General features: G+C 43.3%; 1 protein-coding gene across 2 annotated transcripts; it reads left to right on the top strand.

The window, feature by feature from the left end:
• Window positions 1–315: 315 nt before the first annotated feature.
• On the top strand, window positions 316–21,215 carry tpm2 (tropomyosin 2 (beta)). Of its 2 annotated transcripts, none has more exons than XM_088281511.1 (9): window positions 316–574; window positions 3,170–3,295; window positions 7,515–7,648; window positions 7,990–8,107; window positions 8,368–8,438; window positions 9,991–10,066; window positions 11,777–11,839; window positions 11,963–12,032; window positions 20,961–21,215. In XM_088281511.1, exons 1-9 carry the CDS (start codon window positions 461–463, stop codon window positions 21,041–21,043), a joined length of 855 nt encoding a protein of 284 aa, XP_088137637.1. In that variant the 5' UTR covers window positions 316–460; the 3' UTR covers window positions 21,044–21,215. The 2 variants fall into 2 exon arrangements, with proteins under 2 accessions (XP_088137637.1, XP_088137636.1); XM_088281510.1 differs by lacking the exon at window positions 20,961–21,215 and adding an exon at window positions 13,240–13,605.
• The last annotated feature ends 22 nt before the right edge of the window (window positions 21,216–21,237 follow it).

Genomic DNA, 21,237 nt, shown 5'->3' with positions numbered 1-21,237 from the left:
GTACATTTGTAAGAATAAAAAGTGGGAAAAAATGGTAGAACTGAGAAATGTAAATTTGAGCTTACATTGACTTTTGTTAGCTAGTTAACTAAATATAACCTGCCCGATTAGCATACACAAATGCATTCAGTCTCATTACTTTCTGTAAGATGTTCATCATTTCTCATGTTGTTGCATACATGTGAAGTGATACCTACAATTTGAGAAAAAGATTATACTGTGGCCCTAGGCTGCCCAGACAGGATCCAGCGTCACGCACATAGAATGGACATCTGTCACTGCCTAAATATGGGCAAGGTCCACAGGCGGCCCTACAGTGGAAAAAGTGTGGGGGCTCAGTCAGTTGGATTTCCATCTTCAAGATTTCCACCTCGTGGACTCTCCTGTCCTGCCTTGTTCCCATCACACCGCGCTGTGTCTGTTTCTGTTCGACTGACCGTACCACACAACCGGAGGAAACATGGAGGCCATCAAGAAGAAAATGCAGATGCTGAAGCTGGACAAGGAGAACGCCATAGACCGGGCAGAGCAGGCGGAGGGGGACAAGAAAGGAGCAGAGGACAAATGCAAACAGGTGATGATGCCGCCATCCCACTTCTCAGTGAAGCCCTTTAATGACAGTCACACAGATTATATATGAAATTTTCATTGCCTGATTACAGTTTCCATTTCAGTTTTCAACTGGTTACTATTGAAACAATACATTTTGTGCAGACAAAGATGAAAAAAACTGAATTGCACATGATAACAGTGGAGAATTGATGTTCAGGCAGACTGAATTGTCAATAGTTTGTTGTTGAATGAAGTGAATTGAATACTTAACATAAGTTTTATGTGAAATATAATATATAATAACCCAATCCATCCATCCATTATTTGTACCGCTTCTCCTCACAAGGGTCGCAAGCAATATTTCAATAAAATATAATAATATATAATATTCCACTGTGGAAAAACTGAAAATTAGCTGATGGAGATCTGTAATTATACTAATTATTTCGAAGTTTGGCCCTTTAACATTCAATATGTAATACTTATAATAAAATAATATCAAAGCATAGCTTTCCTTACATAGTCAATTGCTGCGAATAAGCTTAAGAGTGAACCGTTAAATACATATTGTTTGTTTTAAATGCTATGGCTACCAGCCTGTGCAATAAATTAAGTTTCACAGTCGACAGCTTTCATTCCATACATAGTCATTAAAAATGACTGAGGACTGACTGATTTTCACGCAGCAAATTTTGGTTGTAATGTTTTGTTAATGTGGATGAGCCGCTGTCTGCTATGAGTAGCTCACGGTGTAATACAAAGGATTGTGTTCTGAGCTACAAATAGACCTCAGCAATTCATCCGTGCAACTTTTCACATAGCAATTGTCCTCAGAGGATCCAAGCTCTCAGCGAATCACAATGCCATAACAATCCTTTCTTGATGAAGGCATGTCTATTTATGTCCATCCATCCATTTCAAGGTTTCTGGGGTCATCAGTTCCCGTTTTACTTTGAGTCAGAGACTGAGTACAAACTGATTTGGTCGCCAGTCAATCGCACATTTAGTGTCTTTGAATAATGAACTACCATGAGTGTTCGGAAGCTTGGGGAGTACATTCAAATTTTGCGTACAAAGGCCTCATTTGAAATTAAAACATAAAGTTTGCTGCCTTTTATTTTTGTCTCTATCTGAAGACTCTAAACTTCTCTGAATTGATTGCAGTGATTCTTAAAGTGTGGTCCAGGTAGCACCCAGGCTCATTCTAGTGGTAGCTGAAAAAAATCACTATCCCAGTACAGTTCAGTTGAATTTTAACTTTTTGATAAAATGTGCCTATTTTTAGGCACATAGTTAATTTTCAAACAGTGCCTAATATTAAAGTGTCTGGCAAAAGTAGCATTTTTATGAACACTTAGACCTACTATGCTACTGTAATTTAATGCTGGTCATATTGGAAGGCTCAGAATTATTTTAGGTGGTATTTGGTGTAAAACGTTAGAGAACCACTGCTCAACAAAAACATTGAGAGAGTTTGAGGGATTTACAACATTGTTGGCAGCAAGATTAGGATTCCCAGGCTATTTGTGACTGGAAAGCCTTACATGGCTACAAGGCTGAAAGAGACAAATAGAAAGCACATTTGTACGGGGGACATTTGAAATTGCCATCTCACCCATTTAACATTGACTTTCAAGATGTTGTTACAATTTGTCTATGCTTAAAGCTAAAAAAAACAATAATATTTTTTCCACTCTTAAAGCAAAAGTCAAGTTCAACATTTTATTTTTAATAATGTGGTCAATGTGCCCCGTCTACTCTTAAACACAATATTAATATTAATAAAAATTAAGAAGACTAATCCATTGCTCACATGTTTTGGCCACATGACATTCACAAGGCGAGCTTGTGTACACTTTGACGTCAATTTGAGTTGACAGGGCTGCATAAAAGGTCAGCTTCATTGGTTGGCTGCAAATGCGTCGATTAGGCTTCCTTATTCGCATTACACAAACACAATATTAATTGAAATACCATGTTTAGAGTCGTGGCAGCACATACTAAATCTTTTTTAATTGACGCTCGCTTTAACCAATACGTGAATGAGCTTACAACTGCTCATTTTACACCATAAATGCATAAACGCAATCAAGCTTGACTTTAATGTATGACGTGAAGGTCAATCACACCGTGCAATAAGTGAAATCCACATTATAGAAAAATACACTAGACCTCTCTCAATATGTCCAATCCTCAAGAGCAATGGGTAAAACTAAATTAATGTACAATATTGTACAAATCCGGCAATGTTAAAAAAAAAAGATTTACCTTTCATGTCACAATGGACATTAATCATGCCCAAAATTCTAAAAAGGAACTTCCAGCTGTCGCTTTCTGTAGGATTAAAAAGCAGGATTAAAGAGGACATTAAATAATCTTCATCAAAGACTACGCTGAGCTCAAGGTACTTCCTGTTTTTGTTCTTCTCTTAAAATTCACACTGCCCCCCCTTGGTGACCGATATAAAAATCATGATTTAGTCATGTCATACCTCAAGTCATGCTTAGACTGCTGTAGCATTGAAACGGTTGAAAATGTCTTAACATACTATTACTATGTTGTCTCTCTCATTCTTCACACATTTACTTTACTCTGACATGTGCGTTGTGCTCTGTAGCTGGAGGAGGAGCTGCTGGGTCTGCAGAAGAAGCTGAAAGGGGTGGAAGATGAACTCGACAAATACTCAGAATCACTGAAGGATGCCCAGGAGAAATTGGAACAGGCCGAGAAAAAGGCAACAGATGTAAGTGGTGACGGAGAGGAAAACGCACTTAATGCACCTGACTTTAAATATACACTACCCAAATTTAATACCAGACCTCATGCATTCGTGAAAATGATAGACGGTCTATTTGACCTTCAAGCGTACCCTATTAAAAAGCCTGTGCCAAATCAACCATCATCAGTTCCAGTGTAAAGTTGCTAACCCATAGCAGCTAACAGCTGCAGCTTAACTGTTATTAAAACTGTCAGTATCAGGTTCTAGTAACAACCGGTCACCGTTTCAGACAACACAAAGTGTAAAACCGAGCAATATTGCAAAACTTGCCTCTCTGCGGTGACATAGACAGCTGAGATGGAAAAAAATCAGCTGCGCTCCAAAAGGGGGCCTGCCAATTTGTCGGAAATCTCATCGCAAAAAAGCCATTAAATCACTACCGTGTCTTTTAAGGGGGAGGATTTTAGTATTGATGTATTTTGTGCATGCATACCTATTATATAAATGTGAACGTTCAGGCCAATCAAGTGTCCCTTTGAACAAAAATACTTCTTTGTTGAGATGGCAGGAAGATGTAAGTCGTCCATGGTGTATTGAAGAATATTGTGGAGACTTCTTTCCCCTGTTGGTTAACTGTAAGCATACAAAAAATACATTATTTAAGTCATAAATTATATATCCTTTTTCGGAATATGAACAATTAAATATTTTTGGGGCTACATTTGGTCTCATTTAACACTGAACATGCAAGTGCTTCCCATATTTAAGTTTGTCATACTACATTTGGGTGTTATTGATATCATTGCATTTAGTTTAAAACATATTTTAATCCAATCTGTGCATGTCCAGATGTTAATTATTCATTCACGAAATGGAATACTTTCTTGAAACTAGATTTATTAATATATTATTTATGCAAAGACCCTGCCCTCACTAGATAGTACATCAATGTCATCGCCATATTGGATACAGAAAAGTGTTTTGCTGCTTCGACATACAGGCGTTAAAAGCAATTTACATTAAAAGCCAGATCTGATGGCATTAGGAATGAACAATGAATTTTGATTTTATGTAGTCCTTTAAACATAATTTTGCTAACACAATTTGCTGATGAGGTAGCTGATTCTACATTAGATGTGCATAGTAATGTTAGGTGAATTCTTGCGGTAAACAAGTCCAAAGAAGTCTCCCGTATTCTAAATTTATGGTAGATTGTTGTTCGTTGACAACTAATTGTTGTTAATTGTTCAAAGTTGACTATAGCAGGACTTTTGGGGACAACAGGTCCACTAACCTTCTCCTAATTGGTACTTTTCTACTCTTTCTTATAGGCTTGTAATTACTCAAAATGTAATTGTGATTTAACTTACTATACGAACTAACGTTGTATTGCATCATAATATGCGTCAAATGTCGCCCAATCGGCATCCATTGCAGCCTGATCATCCTGGAAGGGAAATCCCCCCCTTTGTGGGGCCTTCTCAGGGTTTCTCACTTTTGCCCAGATGGGGCTTTGAGGTTTTTGTTGCCTTCCTGGGAGTTAGTATCATGGGATGTTGACTGGGGGCATGTGAAACGCTTTTGAGACTATCTTATGATTAAGAGCTATACAAATACATTTGACTTGACTTGATTTCAATTTTGGATTCTCGTGATTAAAAAAAACAACAAAAAAAAACAAATAAAAAAAACAATTAATGTGGCGAACATCACGGGGTGGTGAAAGTTCCCGTGTTGTGAAAGCACCCTGAATGCACCGTGAGGCAAGCATGTGTCACCCCAGTGAGAGTTTACTGTTAAACTAAACACACAACAAAAAGAATCACATAGACAATTATAACAAATTATAAAAAAAATCATAGAAAATTAGCGTCAAGTTTCTGGGTGACATTCCTTCAAATAAACACCCAATCATAACTTTATTTTTCTTCAATTGTCATAATCTAAGTGTGTACACTACTCGATATATGCGTGGCACTACACTGCCCTTAGGCGGCCAAGGCATGCACAACAGGAACAGCCGGTATTTATTTGAATTTCTTGATTTTATTGCAATTATTTTTAATATGTTATTGTTTAAATTTGTAACAAATTTATTTTGTGGTTTTTATTTCAATTTATATATAAAATTGAGTTTAAGTAATTGACAAACACAAGTGTTGAATCATGTTTATTAATAATCCACGATTCAATAATATAGATAATATAGCAAAGATAATTGTTATTGTTTTTATTATTTCTCTTTTCGCCCAGCCCTTTTTTGTTTTGGTTTAATTAAAAAACGGTTTGCGTGATATGTATATATATACATATATATATTATATATATACATATATATATTATATATATATATATATATATATATATATATATATATATATATATATATATATATATATATATATTTAAGAAGCGTATTATTTTTTGTTTTTTGAGTGCGTCTTCAACGACAGCCTGTTTACCAGCGCTCCGTAATTTCTTTACACCCTCCACTCTTTTTGCATTCTGCTGGGCCGTGGTATTTTTCTGAGCGGAGCTTCTATGGGCGAATTTCTTCGGGCTCGGGTCAGAGCTGACACAACAAATATGGCAAACAGGCAGACGAAGCGCAGCAACCGGCTAAACCCTTCATAGGCGGGATCTACTCAAGCCTGTATTGTCAACTGACGCTGTTGCCACGGTAACGAACACCAGTAGAACGCTGGGTCGAGTTCAAGCACTATGGCGACTTTCACATCGATAGACGCGGTGAGACGAAAAATACAAACGTTGCAACAAGTCGCCTTTGAAGCGGAGGACCGAGCCGAGCTGCTGCTCCGAGAGGCAGACCTTGAGAGACAGGCGAGAAAGGCGGTAATCACTGAAAACGGATACATGTGGTTTTTACGAATAGTTCTCACATCTAATGAAAGATAAGATATAAAGTAAGTCACGTACGATAAGCCAAAATACAAACACCATGACGCTTGAAGGCTAACGTTAACTGATGGATATATGGATGAATTTTGGCTGAATTTTGCCGGAAGCAAACCATGTTTCTTTTTACCAAAGACATAAATTATACATGGATTCCGTTTTAACTAGTGATATGATACGTGACCACGTTTGCCATATTTGACGTGGCAAATCAGCCAGTAAACTAATGCAGGACGATGAATCTTAAATCACCTTCCTACAAAAAGTACAAAAACGCAATGCCTCGTTTTCATCCACACACAAATGCAAATATATTTTTGAAAAATTACGAGTATACACTTTTTGAACATTTCTATATTCATCACTACAGTCAAATCGTAAAGTCTACTGGTAGTTGGAAACACTCGTGCAAGATTAAAAAACTGCATACGATTGTTCCCAAATACACAGATTCATTAGTATGCTTGGAAAAGACAGTTATCAAAACAAAGTATTCATTTAAATCTGATGAGAATAAATATAGTCCATACTGGAAGCAGTAGCACCAAACCAACATGCATTTTCCTGATGTGTTCACGATTGTTCAATAAAACAATGCACCTAAAATTATTACTGTGATGATGATGATTATGATTATGATGATGGTATTAAAATATCCCACATTTTGATTTCGAGATATGAGGCCTGTGAATATTCTCATTCATCCAAGTCATTTCATTCTCAGAGCATTGAATCAGTCACAACTGGACTCATATTATAAGACATCTTTCATCCAAACAGGATTCGTGAACTTGTACACATAGGCTAGAGAGGACAGCTCCCATTTGGTAGATTTTATTAATTTTTTAATGAAGATCACTTGCAATAACATTTAACAGATTTTGATGCATAATTTTTATATCCAGTTATTTCTATTAAATTTAATAATCTTACCGATGATGATGACTGAAGACTGATGGGCAGAAACCCGCTCTCTACTGACAGCTGTTTCCCAGTGCTTTCTCAGTCCTTTATATTTGGGGAAAACAACATAGTGCAAGGTTTTGTAAGAAAGGTTTTACACTGTGATCAACTGGCAACAATTAGAGTCACAGAGGTTGCTCCTGGGCAATTTAGTTTTATAGGATTTTCATGTATCCATCCTTCCATTCATGTTTGTTTACAAAAACCTCCAGTTTTGTCTCATCTACCCGAAGGACATTTTCCCAGCTTCCAGGTTTTATGTCATTTTATCAAATTAAATAATGACTTAATTAATTTCAAAATATTTTATTTTATTCTTGTAAAATATTGATAAATATAATATTTGTTTGTTGTGTCTCGGCAGGCTGAAGCCGAGGTGGCATCTCTAAACAGGCGTATCCAGCTGGTGGAAGAGGAGTTGGACCGAGCTCAGGAGAGACTTGCTACTGCTCTGCAGAAACTCGAGGAAGCTGAAAAAGCAGCTGATGAGAGTGAAAGGTGAAATACTCACCCATCAACATTTCTTACTCTTCTTATTGCCCCTGGTTCTTATCAAAAGCGTATCTATTACAGCAAACAAAATGTTGCACAAATGCACATGAAGTTTCTTGCTTGGTTATGATTTGTTAATTAATGCTTAGTTGCATTCATGTAATTAATAAATAGCAGTAACACACAATACAATACACAATTAAACCCCCACGAAGGAATCAAGAGATTATTGGTAATTGAAAGTGGAAAGATCAACTTACAATTATTGTAGCAACAAATTGATGCCTGATGATTTGCTTACATTATACAGTTCGACTAAAAAAACGTTTGTCATCATTAACCTTTAGAGGAATGAAGGTCATAGAGAACAGGGCAAGCAAGGACGGGGAGAAAATGGAGATCCAGGAGATGCAGCTAAAAGAGGCCAAACATATTGCTGAAGAAGCTGATCGCAAATATGAAGAGGTGAGACATTTACGACATCCTGCCCGTCGCCATTGTTTGTCATATGCACTCCTCACATTAGGGAATGATACATATTAAGTTTATGAGCTGAAGTTAATATGGAACTTGAGGCAAGACTTTACACTTTTAACTAAACTAGCATCTATGGTTATTCTCACATTTCGACCCAAAACAATGCATCCGAATTCTACATTCTTTCTTTAGTTTTTAGTTAGGAATCATGTTGTGACTCATCTCGTGTGTGCTGGACATGTGTGCAGGTCGCACGTAAACTTGTGATTCTTGAGGGCGATCTGGAGCGTTCAGAGGAGCGTGCTGAGGTGGCTGAGGCGTAAGTCAACTCTTGTGCCATGAAAACTGACATGAGAACCGTCATACATTATTCATATTGTCATAGTACAGATCATGTGATCACTACAATGATTAAATGGGACTAGTGAAAGCTACGGACAACGTTCATCTCCAACTAAATGTTCGTTTGTATTTGTTACGTTAGAACATATGAAAATGCCGTAAACTAAAAGGGCTCTTTTTTTTTGGAACGTGCGGCCCAAATGTTGGCAGATTAGATGTGCAAGTGAGCCACTGTGCGTGTTTGCCAATTTGGCAAAGTGTTCTGCACCCGCAGATTCGCCCGACTGCATTCATCCACAAAATTTGTTACAGTATCAATACTGACGCACAGTTGCGTCACCTGTCGTACCAGATTTATGCCATTCCCAAAAACAGGGCCCGAAGTGAAGTGAAGCAACCCATTTTTTAAAATAGTTACGCATGTGGAGTATTGAATTGCACTTTCATTTGTATCATTTCATGAGCTGATTATTGACGCAATCATTTAATTTGCAGCATCACTGCATGTGCATTCTCTGTGCTGCAGCCTTTTTACAGATATGCAATTTACATGTTGCAAAAAATAACACACACATTAATGACATGGAGACGTAAATATTTCTTTGAGCTTCTTTGTGTATTTCTATGCAATGCATGCATCAATTCACCACCACCACCGTCTGTATTGGATGTTTTGCTTCCCCTCACCCTCTACCAAATCACCTGGCTATGGACTAACCCCTGCAGGCGAGTGAGGGAGATGGAGGAGGAGTTCGGGTTAATGGACCAGAATTTGAAATCCATGATGTGCGGAGAGGAAGAGGTATTTATTGTCCTACCTCTGCCATGGGTTCATCCTGACCTGTTGCCTGCCGCTCCTAAGACCTGCCATCTCAACACTTTTGTTCTCATTTCTCCATCTAACCTGCACGCATGATCACATCTGAAATTTTGGATGGGTGGTTTTTTGATATAAAGATATGTACAACATTTAATGAATTAAATTGATTTTATACAATATATGAGCAAAAGGCAAAATATTTATTCCATTGATGGCTAATTGACATATTCACAAAGTATCAGTTTATAATTGAAGTGAGTGATCAAAACCAAAAAGACAAAAAATAAGAAACGATACACTGATACACTGATTTTATTAGTATGAATTTGTATTATTTCTCCATCAATTTTGTTTTCATCAAACAATAGTATGGTTCTACGCACGTGACATCTGACAGAAACCTCCACGGGAAAATGAGAAATGCGATTATAACAAGGAGACCTTACTATTTAGAATTTCATATCAATTATATATTTAATATTTTCTAGTATCAAACCTGTCATCATTTACTTAAACCAACCACCTGACTACCTAACTGAGTTTTATAGTAATTTACCCTCAAAAAGTAAGGCAGACATAAAATTTGAAGCAGGGTGTTAAGTGATCATTAGATTAGTTTGGATCAATCTTTGTTCTCCTTTCCTGTCCTACTTTTCCAATTACTCTTTTTTTTCTCTGCTCTTCTTTTCCTCTCCTCGTCATTGCTCAGTAAATCAGGTGATCTTGAGGAAGAATTGAAAAATGTCACCAACAACTTGAAGTCACTGGAGGCTCAGGCCGAAAAGGTACAAAAGATTCTTGGGGTGCATTTATGACTTAAATATTCATATTAAGATGGGTGATTTTAAAATCTGAAATGCACCGTAATTGCTATTTTTCCCCCTCATGTATTTTTTTTAGCAAACTATAAACTATATGGGTTTTATCATATAGATAAATGTTTTGCTTTTATAGGTTAGGTTTGCGCTAAAATAAATGCAAATGAACCATGAATTAATGTGAAAGAGTTTATTTAGTTATTTCAATTATTATTGTCAACTTACAAAAAACTTGCGGCCTCTTAAACGTTAAACTTTACAAATATTTTGGCATCAACTTCATATTACAACAATAATAAACATGTTTCATGAAACAATGTAATGCACTAAAATCGTTTATTCTGAAGTGTAGGATGGGCTCAAAATTCATTGGCCTCCCTCAGAAAGATAGTTTTATCGTTTGGGAGATTTTAAAGTTATTAAAACCCATCTTTACTTTCTGTTGTTTTATTATTAGTAAAACTACATTTCTATTATTCATTCAACCGTTGCTATGTCAAATTTGAAGACTATATAAAATTGGCTAAATTCTAAATAGCAATTTTTCAACAATGTGTCTTTGTGAGACAATAGTTGTGATGTTAGTCATGCAGTCCCCCCCACATGTATAGGAATGGGGAGGTGAGGTTTGTTCTTTAAGTTTTTCTGTTCTTTAAGTTTTTCTGTAGTCTGCAAACATTTACATTTGACCTTGAAATATAAGTTGTAAGATCAACGGTTCCACTTTTATGTCCAGGTTTTTGTAACAAAACGGCAACCTTTTAGGTCAGCAAAAGTATTGGAACAGATTTCAAATTGATTGAACTGGATAAGACCAAAGTGTTTTTAGTTTCCATAATTGCATCAAGCCAGTGAGCCAGTAAGTTGGCAAATGTTGGCATTCTTCTTGGGTTGTGACTTTCCAGGCCTTCATAGCACCTTCTTTGAGTTGTTGTTGCAGCCCGTGACTTGACGACACGCTAAGTGGCTCCTTGATTAAATTTCATCCCTGATGAACATTTCGGGGCTAATTTTTTTGTTTGGTTTTTTTTGGGGTGCAGGAAATTATAAACAGTTTCCTCTAATACACTGAACCCCTGCATATCCACGGATTCACTTATTTGCTGATTTCTTAGTTTTTTTTTCTTCAATATTCCTTTATTTTTTTGTTTGTTTTTGTGTTTTTTTGGGGGGGTTTAATGTGAAAAATGTATAGTGGGAGTTTATCAGCAGTTTTTGAATAATTTTTCAGACCGCGTCACTCTTCGCTGTATAGTTTTGAGTTGTAATATCACCTTCGCCACTAGATGGCAGATGTGACTTAACGGCCCTTAGCTGTCCTTATCCTGCCCTACACTGCAACCCTAATATATTTTCTTCTCCGTTGTTTGTTAGATCGATCCATATATAACCTGGAAATAAAGGTTGTATTGACCTCTTATGGTCATCTTTTGATATTTAATACAAAGTTCCAGTCATAACGATAAAATAATTGGCCTTGTGGTTCCAATATTTTCTGGAGTGTAAGTGAAAGTTTGGATTATAATGAGACCAAATGCATGAAGATGAGTGGAGAGAATCAGTGTATAAAGGAGAAAAAGAAATTCTGTCCAATGATTGATAGTTACTTTTGTCACTGTCTCACACATTCTTTTGATTGTAATCTTTAATCACAAAAATTATTTCGGGGGGGTTTAGTATTCACAGAAGGAGGACAAATATGAAGAAGAAATAAAACTTCTCACTGACAAACTTAAAGAGGTAAGATTCTTGATTCATGTTTGATTGTGTGATTCTCTTTCTGCTAACTCCAATTCATTTGAAAAAATGAAGACTGTAATATATGTCAGACATCAGAAACATTAGTATTGGTGTGCGTTTCAGGCTGAGACCCGAGCAGAGTTTGCAGAGCGATCTGTGGCCAAGCTGGAGAAGACCATTGATGATCTGGAAGGTATTCAGTTACCTATTGTCGCTATACTATCATTAATGCAGCCACTAAGTACTCTACATAGCATAACGTTACAGCAACAAAAAACAGAGAGTATCCCCCACAGCCTGATTTTCATGTTAATGAGGTTTTGCTCAACTCTGAGGAATCATTTAGACTGAGCATTTAGATCTTTACATACAATAGTCATTATTATGAATACCACAATTTGATGGGAATTAATTATTCTGTCAACCGTTTTTATAAATGTATTGATATCACAAAACAAATACAGTAAATGTTCTCAAACAGATTTTCTTACCGCCGAGAACATTTTAACATGCTCAAAATGTATTTCTATCAATATCCAATTAAAGTGCGGCTTAGTGCTCGAATGATGCATGTTGCTGTGAGGGAATACTAAAAATGAAAAAGAAAATGCTTGATGTATGATTGGCTATGCCAATCCATTTATGTTGTTAAGAGATGAAAAACACAAAAGATAGACAGAGAAAACACTTACAGGGACGGATGAGGCACTGTATAGCAAAGACAGTAAAAAACGTGTATGCTTCCAGCGGCACACCTGAATACAATTAGGCGCTTCAATTCTACCCAATGTGGCAAAGCCAGTCCCAGAGCGCCCTCTGCTGTAATTGGCTCTAACCCTAAAATGTGTTTAAAAATATCTTGGGGACTTGTTCACCAGCGAGGGGAGGATGGCGCAGGAGATCAACAGAGGGATTGGTGCATATTGTGCCGGACTTTGTATTAGTCTGTTGTGGTGAAGAAGGAGCTGAGCTAAAAGGCAAAGCTTTCAATTTATCGGTCGATTAACTTTGCTGCCCTCACCTGTGGTCACATGTTGTTGGCCGTGGCTGTAAAAACTAGATCCTAGATACCAGCGGCTGAAATAGGAAATATAACAACTCTGCACTGATTGTGACTGTATCAGACGAATAACACATTGAGAAAGATAACACTTTGCAACCACTCCACAGTTTTAGGTTCTTCAGTGTTTGGTTTGTTACATACTGATACTAAATGTTGCAGGCTGTATCTACAATAATAACAGTGCATAATCAGTGCATATGAGTGCATTTAATCTCCAGATAACAGTGGCTTCTTTGGTTATGAATCCATTTTCGCTAAATTTCTCTCTATCCTGTCTGGCATTGTGCGTGTGTTTGTGTATGTGTTTGTGTGTGTGTGTCTGTGTGTCCTCCTGCAGATGAAGTGTATGCTCAGAAGCTGAAGGGCAAGGCTCTCAGTGAGGAGCTGGACCTAGCCCTCAATGATATGACTACACTGTAGAAGCTGTCAATTCTTCTCCTTCCTGTTTCAACTCTTCTCTGCCTGCTTGCTGCTGTTTTACTGCCTTCTACTGTGGTATTATCAGCTGGAAAAATATTCTTGAAATGTAATGTTCAACCATCATTGCGCTGTTGGGTCAGGCCCTACAGAGCATTGGTCTCTTGAAAGTTCACTCAGTCAGTGCAAAGCGTTTTGCTGAGGTCGCACTACTCCCACTCATTTCCTCAGTTGAAATTGCGAAACACTTGCAACCCCGCATTGTAATAAATGTATTTAAACTCTCTTCATTCTCTGTTTGTGTCCCTCCAGTCTGTTTTCTTTTCCTTTCTTCCCCGTCTTTCAAAGCTCCCTGTCTGCATTTTTTCAGCAAATATCTTAACACGACAACATTGAAGTTTCTTAAACTAAACAATACTTTCCTCCGATACAACCTGATTTTTATTTTTGGTGCCCTGCATGACACGCTTCCTTTCCTCCTTTTATAAAAACCCCAATTTCAATGAAGTTGGGACGTTGTGTAAAACCGTGGTCCCCAACCGCTGGGCCACGGTCCGGTACTGGTCCACGGGCCACTTCGGACTTGGCCGCCTGGATGAAAGAAAAATAAAACCTTGCATTTGATTTGAAGTACTGTTAAAACTGTGACACCTAAATGTGACGTAATTGGACAGCCCCTTTTCACTGAGGCGCAACCAGAAATGTTTCAGCGGGGTGGCGAGGGTGATGAACACCCTCAGTAAGAGATGGCCAGGGGTGGCTTTACGTGTGTCATCATGCTACCATCCAGTCAGGTTTCATGAAATAAATTTCACATCCAAAACAATACCCATCACACTTGTATTCAAACAGGAGAAAATACAAGTAAAAAAAGAAAAGCAGCCTTTTGCTCATCTTAATTTACTAGATTATGCCATTCATTCAAATGTTATCTAAACAGCACAATGACACAAAAATATCTTAATTCTTCACAATTCTTAATGTTACTTTTACTTATGTTTGTTCCTTATTTTATTATGAGTATGCGTGCAAGATTGGTATATGTGTGCATTTTAATTCATGAAACTGACTGTGGATTGTATGATAAACAATCACTTCTTGATCATGTTATTTGCTTGCTGTGGTAAGAAAAAGCCCTTAGTATAGTATCAAGGGATCGAAGAATACTGCATGGCAAAAAAGTCACAGATATCAAAATTTTCCCTAAGGCATGGTGGTGGTCAGCATGTCGCGGTTCTATGAACCGTGTGGGAAGGAAGGAGGACCCGAAAGCGACAGGTGAGTGGGAAACAGGGTTTATTGAAGGCTGGAGTGGGGATGCGAGCTGGAGAGAGTCCACCGCAAGGCAGGCGTCGTCCAGGACAGCGTCGAAGGAAGCCGACGGGCCAGTGCCGGGTGGCGCGGACGAGGGTGCGGTCGAGCGAGACGTGTTGGGAGGCGAAGTCGGGCTGGCGTGGTAGCGCGAAGCACGGCGGAGCGGAGAGCGCTGGCGGGATGTTTGCCGGGCGGGATCTCGGAGGCGCTGGCGTGCGGAGCGGGACCAGACGGGTTCAGGTCGGCTAGAGGGGGGAGACGGCAGAGCAGGGGTCAAGCAAGCACGAGAGCAAGGCGAGTCAGGCGAACGGGAAACAAGACGAGACATGAGCCAGTACCACGTGAGGTGACAAGATAATCCGGCGTCGGACTCCTGGCGTGGCTGGTTCTTAAGCCGGCGCTGATTGCCGGCAACGAGCTGCAGGTGCGCCGGAGCCGACGCCCACTTTCTCCGGAGGAGAGCCTGGCTGGGTGGATCGTGAACCTGTAACAAACAGAACTGCCACGCCCTCCTCCCCGACCCGAACCGTCACAGTACCCCCCCCCTAACGGACGCCTCCTGGCGTCCTACCCGGCTTGTCCGGGTGAAGTGCGTAAAACTCCCTGATGGGGGCGTCGGTCAGAAACAGTTTTCGGGAGATCCAGGAGCGCTCCTCCGGACCGTAACCCTCCCAGTCCACCAGGTACTGGTAGCCCCGGCCCCGGCGCCGAACGTCCAGGACTTTTGCCACCGTGTAAGCCGGGTGGTCGTCTATTATCATGGGGGGTGGGGGGGGTGCCGCCGGAGGGCTCAGAGGGCTGGAGGATACCGGTTTGAGGAGGGAGACATGGAATGTGGGGTGAATCTTCAGGGAGTCGGGAAGTTTGAGTCGAACAGAGCATGGGTTGATGATTCTTTCGACGGGAAAGGGACCGATAAAGCGAGGAGCCAGCTTACGAGACTCGACTTGTAGGGGAAGATCGCGTGAGGAGAGCCACACCATTTGGCCAGGCACGTAGTCCGGGGCTGGGGACCGACGGCGATCAGCCAGTCGCTTGGTCCTCTGGGCTGTTCGGATGAGGGCGGCCCTCGCTTCGGCCCACACCCCCCGGATCCGGCGGAGGTGCTCCTCCACGGAAGGAATGGCCACGGTATGCTCCTGGTCCTTGAAGAGAGGTGGTTGGTAACCGAAACAGACCATGAAGGGAGACATACCTGTGGCCGTGGTGGAGAGGGAGTTATGGGCGTACTCGACCCAGGGTAGTGCGTCGCTCCAGGAGTCCGGGTTGCGGGCCACCACGCATCGGAGGGCGGCTTCCAGGTCCTGGTTGGCCCGCTCCGTCTGGCCGTTGGATTGGGGGTGGTAGCCCGAGGAGAGACTGGCGGTGGCCCCGACTGCCTTGCAGAATTCCTGCCAAACTTGTGAAGCGAACTGGGGGCCCCGGTCGGACACGATGTCCTCCGGGATGCCGTGGGGTCGGAAAACGTGTTGGGTGACGAGTTTGGCGGTCTCAAGCGCGGTGGGCAGCTTGGGCAGGGGGACGTAGTGGACGCTTTTGGAAAACCTGTCGACCAGGGTGAGGATGACTGTGTGTCCGTTGGACGGAGGGAGACCGGTAACAAAGTCCAGGGCGATGTGCGACCATGGACGGCTTGGAATCGGCAGGGGCTGGAGGAGGCCGGCGGGGACCGCGTGGGAGGCCTTTCCGCGGGCGCAGACGGAGCAGGCTCGCACGAATTCCCGGGTATCCTTAGCCATCCGGGGCCACCAGAAACGCTGCTGGAGGAAGCGGAGAGTGCGTGCCACCCCCGGGTGGCAGGTGAGTGTGGATGAGTGCCCCCATTGCAGTACCTGTGACCGCACGGTGTCGGGAACGAACAAGCGGTCGGAAGGGACTGGGCGCGGGTCTGGTTGCTGCTCCTGAGCGTTGCGGACGACCTGCTCGATGTCCCAGGTGGCCGCCCCCAGTAGACAGGCCGAGGGAAGAATGGGCTCCGGAGCGTCAGGGCTGGCAGGGGGCGAGAACTGACGTGAGAGGGCGTCCGCCTTCCCATTGTTCGAGCCGGGGCGGAAGGAGAGGGTAAAATTGAAACGGCTCAAGAACAAGTTCCAGCGTGCCTGGCGGGGGTTGAGTCTCTTGGCGGACTGCAGGTATGCCAGGTTTTTGTGGTCGGTCCAGACCAAAAAAGGGGTCGAGGTGCCCTCGAGCCAGTGCCGCCACTCCTGGAGAGCCCATACCACCGCGAGGAGTTCTCGATTGCCCACGTCGTAGTTTCGCTCGGCGGGGGATAGGCGCCTGGAAAAGAAGGCACACGGATGGACTACCTGGGTGCCGGAATCCCGCTGGGAGAGGACGGCCCCCGCCCCGGTGTCGGAGGCGTCCACCTCCACGATGAACTGGAGGGCGGGGTCTGGGTGCCGGAGTACGGGGGCGCTGGTGAAGGCCTTCTTCAGGTGGGTGAAGGCCTGGGCGGCCGCCGGGGTCCACTGGAATGTGGTGGCTGTGGACGTAAGCGCGGTGAGTGGACTGGCGACCTTACTGTAGTCCCGGATGAAACGGCGGTAGAAATTTGCGAATCCGAGAAAACGTTGCAGCTCCTTCCGGGTGGTGGGCTGGGGCCACTCCGCCACGGCCTGGATCTTGGCCGGGTCGGGGCGAAGTTGCCCCCTGGCGATGATATAGCCAAGGAAGGGCACCGAAGGGACGTGGAACTCGCATTTCTCGGGCTTCACGTAGAGGCGGTTCTCCAGGAGGCGCTGGAGGACCAGTCGAACATGCCGGCGGTGATCTGCGAGAGAGCGGGAGAATATGAGGATGTCGTCGAGGTATATGAATACGAACCGGTTGAGCATGTCGCGGAAAACGTCCGTCATGAGGGTCTGGAAGACGGCGGGGGCGTTGGTAAGTCCGAAAGGCATCACCAGATACTCGAAGTGCCCCAATGGTGTGTTGAATGCCGTCTTCCACTCGTCCCAGTGTGGACCCAGCAGCCGGGCGGAGATGGACATCCGGGAAGAAGAGCCAGAAGCGGAGACCAGCAGGCTCGGCGTTGGGCTCTCCCTCAACGACGAGCCTGCTCTTTTGGGTTACTGGGACAGTGGATCAAGACGTGGCCGGGGAGGCCGCAATACAGGCAGAGCTGATGGGACCGACGGCGCTGGCGCTCCAGAGGGTCCAGAGTAGTTCTTCCTACCTGCATCGGTTCCTCCGCGCCGGTGGATAGCTGAACCGGCGATGGCGAGCGAACCTCGGGTCGGGGAATGGCTGCCCGGGCGGCGACTCTGGCGGGGCGTCGGAAACGATCAGCCTGCCGGTCCCGCAACCGATGGTCCACCTTGATGGCCAGGGCGATTAGTTCTTCGAGCGTCGTGGTTTCGTCTCGGATCGCCAGCTCGTCCTTGAGGGCGTCGGTCAACCCGTTGAGAAACGCCTCGCGGAGAGCCGGCTCGTTCCAACGGCTCTCGTGGGCCAGGATGCGGAATTCCACCGAGAAATCGGCCGCGGAGCGGGAACCCTGTCGGAGGGAGAGGAGCCGGCGGGACGCCTCGCGCCCCTGCACCGGGTGGTCGAAGACACGGCGTAACTCCTGGCTGAAATCCGCGTAAGTAGACATCGCAGGAGACGCCGCCTCCCACAATGCGGTTGCCCACTTGGCGGCGCGGCCGCGAAGCAAGTTGATGGTATAAGCGATCCTGGCCCGTTCGGTAGCGTAACTGTGGGGCTGGAGGTCGAAAACCAGGGAAGTGCTGAGTAAGAATTGGCTACACGAGCCCAAGTCCCCGGAGTAGGGTTCGGGAGTAGGAACGTGGGGCTCTCGACCGCCCGCATAATGCAATGCGGCGGCCGGGGGGGCCAGGGTCGCGTCCCTGGGGAGGTTGGAGGGGGGAGCGAGTGAACCCACCTGGTTAGAGAGGTGCGAGAGCTGGTGTTGGATGGCCTGGAGGGAGCCCGGAACTTCCTGCAGCATTCGATCATGGCGCTCGAGCACGCTGCCCTGGTGGGCAAGCGCTTCGCCCAGGGGGTCCGTGGTCGCGGGGTCCATTAACTTGGCCGGATTATTCTGTCGCGGTTCTATGAACCGTGTGGGAAGGAAGGAGGACCCGAAAGCGACAGGTGAGTGGGAAACAGGGTTTATTGAAGGCTGGAGTGGGGATGCGAGCTGGAGAGAGTCCACCGCAAGGCAGGCGTCGTCCAGGACAGCGTCGAAGGAAGCCGACGGGCCAGTGCCGGGTGGCGCGGACGAGGGTGCGGTCGAGCGAGACGTGTTGGGAGGCGAAGTCGGGCTGGCGTGGTAGCGCGAAGCACGGCGGAGCGGAGAGCGCTGGCGGGATGTTTGCCGGGCGGGATCTCGGAGGCGCTGGCGTGCGGAGCGGGACCAGACGGGTTCAGGTCGGCTAGAGGGGGGAGACGGCAGAGCAGGGGTCAAGCAAGCACGAGAGCAAGGCGAGTCAGGCGAACGGGAAACAAGACGAGACATGAGCCAGTACCACGTGAGGTGACAAGATAATCCGGCGTCGGACTCCTGGCGTGGCTGGTTCTTAAGCCGGCGCTGATTGCCGGCAACGAGCTGCAGGTGCGCCGGAGCCGACGCCCACTTTCTCCGGAGGAGAGCCTGGCTGGGTGGATCGTGAACCTGTAACAAACAGAACTGCCACGCCCTCCTCCCCGACCCGAACCGTCACACAGCACCCTGTAAATGGGGTGTCTCTTGTATAATGCTTTTGTACCTATCATCTATCTTGCATTGTGCTCAAAGCACTTCACACTTTTACCTCATCTACCCACTGATGACATACCATCAGGAACAACTGGGGGTTCAGAATCTTGCTCAAGGATACTTAGACATGGTCACAATGGCCATGGCTCGAACCCACAACCTCTAAGTTGGGAAACAACCACTCTGCCACTGAGCCACGCTGCCCCTGCCTTCCATTAGTGTTTTGGACTCAGCGATTTTTTTGAAGTACTTTTCCGAGAACAAGAACATTTTTAGACACTGCCACTCTCCCCCAAATTGACAATTGTGTTTTAGCCAAGCAATTTAAACCTTTGTGTTTGCAACTCAAAAAGATTTGCCCAAGCTTATACAACAGATAGTTATTTGTTGACGATTAAAAAAAGCCTGTGAAATGAAATAACCCTTAAGCACCGAACCTTCTGTATTTCCAGAATACCTGTTGTGCGACATGCGAAATTTCGGTCCTTTAATGCACTTTATATTATTTCCAAGTACACAATTATGCTATCAGAAACATTAGGAATGAAAAATGATTCCTTTTATCAAGACTGGTAACAACTTTCAGGGTCAATTTGAGCCCAGGAAAAAAAATAAGCTCCGTCAGAATATAGTTGTGCTTTCTGAGTACAACTAAAACCGCCTGTGGTCAAATTGACTCCAAAGAACACTTGTGCATTAAATTTATGTTTACCAAAATGTCCCCATTCAATTAAGAGTAAAAACAAGCTGAAGCTGGTTACCATTTTGCAGTTGGGTATTGAAAATATTAGTGGCAGGTGGACGACTCAGTGGGTAACACACCAAGCACACTTGGGACATGGGGATCAAATCATGGTCAGTATGAATTGGGAGCCATCCCTGGCATCGAGCGTTCAAACTCTGTCGAGACAAACAATGCAAACGCCTGACGGGAAAGTAACTGTTTCCCCACTGGTCACTTTGTACATATTCTCGAACTTTTGTTGCTCATGATCAGGCAACCAAATAATTATTTTAACAGAATACAGTTCATGTTTGTAACATTTGCCGTCTTGTAAATAGTAATCTTTCTTAGAATAATTAAAAAGGATTTAAATATAAAACGTGCATAAAGTACAGTATTTTCCGGACTATAAGCCACTACTTTTTTCCTAGATTTTGAACCGTGCGGCTAATACCACAGTGCAGCTTTTATGTGGATTTTTCTTTCACTGGTAGGGGCGCTCTATTGTTCAGAAAACACGCTGAATAAATCTAGATTTTTTTCCTCTTGGGTTTGTTCTGTTTTAATTAGCAAAGTTGTTGCCGTGTTAAAAGGCACTGTTTTAACAATCTGTTTATGTACCTTTATGTGCATTCACAGTACAAAATCGTTCTGTACATACGGTAAACAACACATGTTTTTCAACATAGAAAACTGCAGCTTATCGCCTGGCTTGTATATTGTGTTTTTTTTTTTTTTTTTTTCAAAAGAGCTGTTGCGGTTTATATGCGGGTGCACTTTATAGTCTGGAAATTACGGTAACTTGATTGCCGTATGTGACTGCATACAATGGATTTTGTATGGTATGTACTGTGGTATGTAACCCGATTTAGTTCTACAATTAATGTGTCTTTGTTACTTGCAGAAAAACTGGCCCACGCCAAAGAAGAAAACCTGGACATGCATCAGGTGTTGGACCAAACCCTTCTGGAGCTTAACAATCTATAATATTTTCCCAGCCACAACACCCAGTGTACACTCTGTACAATGGAATGTCACTTAAATCAACATACTTGCAAGTATTGTCAAGAAGGAAGATGCAAATCAATTTGAGGAGATCATGAAGTGCTGATTCCTAAAAAACATAAAATAATTGTGCTCAATAAAATGTAACATTCCGTCACTGTTAAAGGTTGATTTTA

This window comes from Idiotropiscis lumnitzeri, chromosome 18 (genome assembly GCF_059441095.1).
Source record: "Idiotropiscis lumnitzeri isolate Australia: NSW breed Sydney's pygmy pipehorse chromosome 18, RoL_Ilum_1.0, whole genome shotgun sequence".
Lineage (NCBI taxonomy): Eukaryota > Metazoa > Chordata > Actinopteri > Syngnathiformes > Syngnathidae > Idiotropiscis > Idiotropiscis lumnitzeri.
Note: the sequence above shows the minus strand (reverse complement) of the source record. Positions and strands in the feature narration are given on the sequence as shown.

Coding starts and splice junctions, on each gene's coding strand:
- tpm2 (XM_088281511.1), top strand. CDS start 461: ATGGAGGCCATCAAGAAGAAAATGCAGATGCTGAAGCTGGACAAGGAG. Junction 10,067..11,776: donor TGGAGGCTCAGGCCGAAAAG/GTACAAAAGATT, acceptor GGGGGGGTTTAG/TATTCACAGAAGGAGGACAA. Junction 11,840..11,962: donor TCACTGACAAACTTAAAGAG/GTAAGATTCTTG, acceptor TGTGCGTTTCAG/GCTGAGACCCGAGCAGAGTT.